A 4,468-nucleotide genomic window follows, 5' to 3' on the forward strand; every position below is an offset into this window, starting at 1 on the left:
GATCCTGACTGATACACCCAGTCAAATCAAGGTTTGGGGGCACCAAGGTCTTTATCCCTCTTGAATGTTCAGCAACCGGAATCTGGCGTTCTCCTTATAAGTTATACAGTCCATTTGATTCAAACTAGATTCAAAATGGAGTCACAGAAACAGTTGTAAAACGTGAAAGCACTTGCTGAGCTTTTCACAAGCATAGTCTAGATGCCCTATACATGTTAAACTAACCAGAGCACGTCCAAAAGCAACCCACTATTCAACCTCCGTTTCCCCAAGAGCAGAACGCCAGCTTCTGTCCCGTATCAGCGCTGGCGTGGGTAGGCTAATTGCGGAGGTTCTGTGCATGACCTTGGTCAAATTACCTTTCTGAGTCCGTTCCCTTATCGGTAAAATGGTGATAATAATAATAAAAACTGTATCATAGAAAGAAATGTAACATTTGGTGTATTCGCCTGCCTGTATACACAGAATGATAATGTGTGTGGACGTGCTTTGAACCCAGAAAGCTGTATGAAGATAGTAGCTGGTAAGATTTTTAACTACTACGTGAGGAAAGAAGAAACACATCCCAAACCAAATCAGCTTCCCAATGCTTCCCATCGTCACAACCCAGCCCAGGTGTGAACATGGGTGTCTGTGTGCATTTCTGCTCTGCAAGAGGCCCCAGAGCGCAAAGCTCATTCTTCAAATAGGACAAATTGCTTATTAGCTACGGAGAAGGCGTGGGGTCGGGCACTTCCAAGGTGGTTAGTCACAGTCAATCATTTGCAGGTTCGGCAGACACCCAGCCCTGGCGGTTCCACGCGGTGACTTCCCCGGGAACCGCAGGCGCACGGTCAATGCATATGCCCTCGGCCCAGCGCTCAATCAACTGCAGGTCATCAACGGAGCGGGAGGCCCTCCGTACTCCCTCGCCCTACCTCCCTCTCCACCGGGGGACACGCTCGCTCTCTGTCAGCACCGTCGTGCCTGCAGCCTGGGCTTTCCCTGGCGACGGGATTTCCCTTTCTAGCCCTTGGGGCACCCGCGCCGCGGGCTCCTGATCTCACTGAAGCGGTGCCCGAAAAGGCTCAGCCCCTGGCCGCTGGGGGTGGGGCCGCCGAGCCGGGATCAAAGGAGCCTTCCCCGGTCCACCGCCCCGAAGCGCCTGGGGCCTGATCCTGGCCGCCGCCGCCTGGGTGCTGAGCTTGCTTTTGGCCCGCTTCCTCCGGTCCGGTGTCTCTTAAACTTGGAGCGCGCATCCCCCGAAGGGCCTGTTAAAACAGGTCGCTGGGCCCCACCCCCGAGTTTCTGCTTGAGTAGGTTTAGGGTGGGGCCGGGAGAGAGCTGGCCGTTCCTTCTAACAAGTTCCCAGGTGCTGGTGATGCTGTGGTCCTGGAGCCCCACGGAGCGAACCCACGGGCTGTAGCTTAATGCCGCCCGCCCGCCCGCAGATAGAGGCTCGCTGGGCAGCCCACGCCCGCCCAGCTGCTCTCTGCCCCGAGCGCTGAGCGAGTCGGGAATAACGCCGCGCACAGGAGGCCTCAGCGCCTGAGGATCTGGGTGTTATTTGCGGGGGAGGAGGGGGCTCCTGAAGGGTTTGTGCGGGTAGGAAGTTAGGGGGAAAAAACCTTGGAAACCCGTGGATCCTGCGTGTTACTGGGATATTTCATTGACCTAAGGTTAAAAGGTGAACAGAGTCCAGCCCTCCAGGGGCTCAGAGTAACTGGGAGGGGAATGCTTATGCCAATGCCTGTGAGATAACTGTTCCCAGGGAGGGTGGGTGGGTGGGCGGGGCTCCCGGAATCTTGGTGGGGGGGGAGCTGCATGAAGAACTGGCATGTTACTCGGAGACCCGCAGGATGCGTGGGAATGTGGCAGGTAGAAGCGGTAGCTGGGAGGGGGTGAAGCGGGAAGAGGTTTCCCAGACAGGAGGAAAGGGCAAGGAGACTGCCAGGTGGGAGTGGGGGTGGGGATGGGGGTGGGGAAGCAGTAGAGAAGACTTGACAGGCAGGTCTCAGGCCTTGGCCTGGTTTTATTTGGTTGATTTCTGCTTTTCTTTCTGTTTTTCTATTCGGTTTCTCTCCTTCTTCTGTCTCTTTTGCTGGCCCCTCGTCAGATGCTGGTGCTCCCAGGGCTCTGGCCTGGCTGCCCTTTCCTCTCACTCTCCATGTCCACCCCTTCCGAGCTCCTCCACACCCGAGGCCTCACTTACGATCTCCTCACTGATGGGGGAGGTGGGCGGCCCCTGTGTGTGTTCCAGACCGACTGTGCCCCCTCACCTCCACACAGATGTCCCCAGGCATCTATCTGTCCTCCTGTCCTCTGTCTTGGTGAATGGCACCATCGACCCCCTAGTTACCTATGCCAGAGGATTTTGTGAAACGACCCTCTCACAGACAGCTGGTGAAGAGTAAATTGACACAGTAAATTGCTCGGACCACACACCAAGAAAGAATACAGGAGGAAAGATTCCGGGCTCAAGTTCTGAGTCTACAATTTACTAGCCGAGTGACCTTGGGCAAGTTACTTCATCTGTTTCCTTACCTATAAAATGGATTTCGTGATCGTCTGTACTTTACACAGTTGTTCTATAGATTAAACAATCATTGCTGCCATTGTTCGAGCCTTTGGAAGCTTGTGAGCACCTGGTCCAAGGTCACTCTGCTAGCAAGTGGCAGAACCAGGTCTGGAACCCAGAGTTCTCCGGCTCCCGAGCCACCTTCTTCACCTCGTTGTCACACCGTTTCTCTGGAGATCGTATAACAAATAGGGAAATGCTTGTGGTATAATGTTGAGTGAGAGAGGACAGCAAATTGCATAATCAGCGTCAGTACACCATTTTATTAAAAAAGGAAACGAATCTGCACATAGAAAAGGCGACAGGGAAATGCAGCAAATGGTTCCACATTGTATTGGCACAACGTTTGTCTTCCAATTCTCTGTATTTTAAGATAATTTTATTAAAAAGCACATTATTGAAAACATTAAAGTATAACATTTTAAACAATTACAAGTGCACAACCTGTTTTCATGTTTGAAAATTACACTCTGCTGGTTTCTCTTCTCAGTTCTAGACTTACTTCCCTGAACAGAAACTCTCAAAGGCCAGGGTAGGAAGAAAGTATCGCAGCCTCGTTCACCAGCCATCCCACAGCTGACAGCCTTGCACGGGAGCAGGCTGTCAAAATCAAGCCTCCGAGCAAGTAAGTTCCAGACAGAACCCGGGCTTCTCCACCACCCTCTCTGGACAGCGCTTCTGGGGATCAGTTACTTTTTTCTTTCTTTCTTTCTAAATAGCCGGCCCAGTGCTCTTTTTCCAGTTCTGGCGGACTTGTTAGCTACAGCCGGCAGGGCCGCCTGCCAGGTACCTGGCTCCGTGAGCACCGCCCAAACTGGTCAGGCCAGTCCGCCCGAGGTTGTTTCTGCCAGGACTTGCCCTCGAGCGCACGCGCGCGCGTCCCCGTGTGTATGTGGGGTGGTGGTGTGTGAGTGCGTGTGTGCGTGTGTGTGTGTGTGTATGTGTGTGTGTTAGAGACCCGCCCTTCTCCCCAGCAACCCAGGTAGGTGGAAGGCAGCTGCAGGCACCAGCCTGGCAGTCAGGCCAGATGGGTGGAGTTGAATTAATCTAACCTGGAATTTCAACTTGGCCTGAACAACAGGTGAGGGAAAAAGGCAACAGAGAGAGAAGGGGCAGTTTGGCAACTTGGAAATATTCTTGTGCTTTGCACCCCCACCGCAACCCCCCGCCTGAGAAATACCCCAGGGTGACTTTTCAAAGTGTCTGCGCCTGGTTACAAGATCCGGTTGCGCTATGCCCCCCTCCGAGGCTGCCAGGCCCCTCCTGAGCGCTGTCCTCCTCCGTTACCCTCCGCGACGCGCCGGTTCCCCCTCCTCCGAGAGGCAGGGCGGGGGTATCGGATTAGTCTTTGTTTTCGACGCGAAAAGAGCCGAGCGCCGCAAGGGGGAGGCTCGCCACGGCAGGGTCCCGGGATCCGCCTGGGCAGGGCGCTGGGCCGTGACCCCCGCGAAGGTGCCCCCCCAGCCGGCCCGCGTGGCCTCCGTCCCCGAGTACCCTCTCTTTGCGGCCAGGCTGACTCGGTACGCAAACGCGCGATGTCCCCCATTGTCCTGCCTCGAAATGAGCGAGCAGCAGCCGGGAGGGGGGAGGTCAGTCGGGTCGGGAGCTCAGGGCTCTCGGGGGCGCCGGGGCCGTCCCCGACCGCGCGGGCCCGCAGGGAGTGGCAGGAAGTGGGGACCTCGGGCCGGCTCGGAGAGGGCCCAGGCGGGGAGGTCCGCGTGCCCCACCCGGTGCGGCCCGCCTCGCCCTCCCGGGCTGCAGAGGCCCCGGAGGGCGGGAGTGGCCATCCCCAGGGTGGCGGCCGGGCCCAGGGAGGGCCCCCGGCGGTGTTGGGGAGGTTCTGCATGTGCAAAGGCTCGGCGCCCGTGACCAGATTTTGCATCCGTCCGGATCGAGTTTTTCGTACTCGTT

General features: G+C 56.4%; 1 protein-coding gene across 2 annotated transcripts in view; it reads left to right on the plus strand.

The window, feature by feature from the left end:
• The first annotated feature begins 3,221 nt into the window (after window positions 1–3,221).
• LOC106698487 (CXXC-type zinc finger protein 4-like) overlaps window positions 3,222–4,468 on the plus strand; it is a 9,828-nt gene continuing 8,581 nt past the window's right edge. Inside the window, exon 1 of one of the 2 annotated variants that reach the window (XM_023760609.1) lies at window positions 3,222–3,638. Coding sequence is in view for 1 of the 2 variants with exons in the window: in XM_014462671.2 (XP_014318157.1) it covers window positions 3,791–4,077 (287 nt within the window). In the remaining variant the exon portion in view is untranslated. Of the gene's footprint in view, window positions 3,639–3,754; window positions 4,078–4,468 lie in introns of those variants that run through there. The other variant, XM_014462671.2, reaches the window with a different exon arrangement.

Source organism: Myotis lucifugus, unplaced genomic scaffold (assembly GCF_000147115.1).
Source record: "Myotis lucifugus unplaced genomic scaffold, Myoluc2.0 scaffold_186, whole genome shotgun sequence".
NCBI lineage: Eukaryota > Metazoa > Chordata > Mammalia > Chiroptera > Vespertilionidae > Myotis > Myotis lucifugus.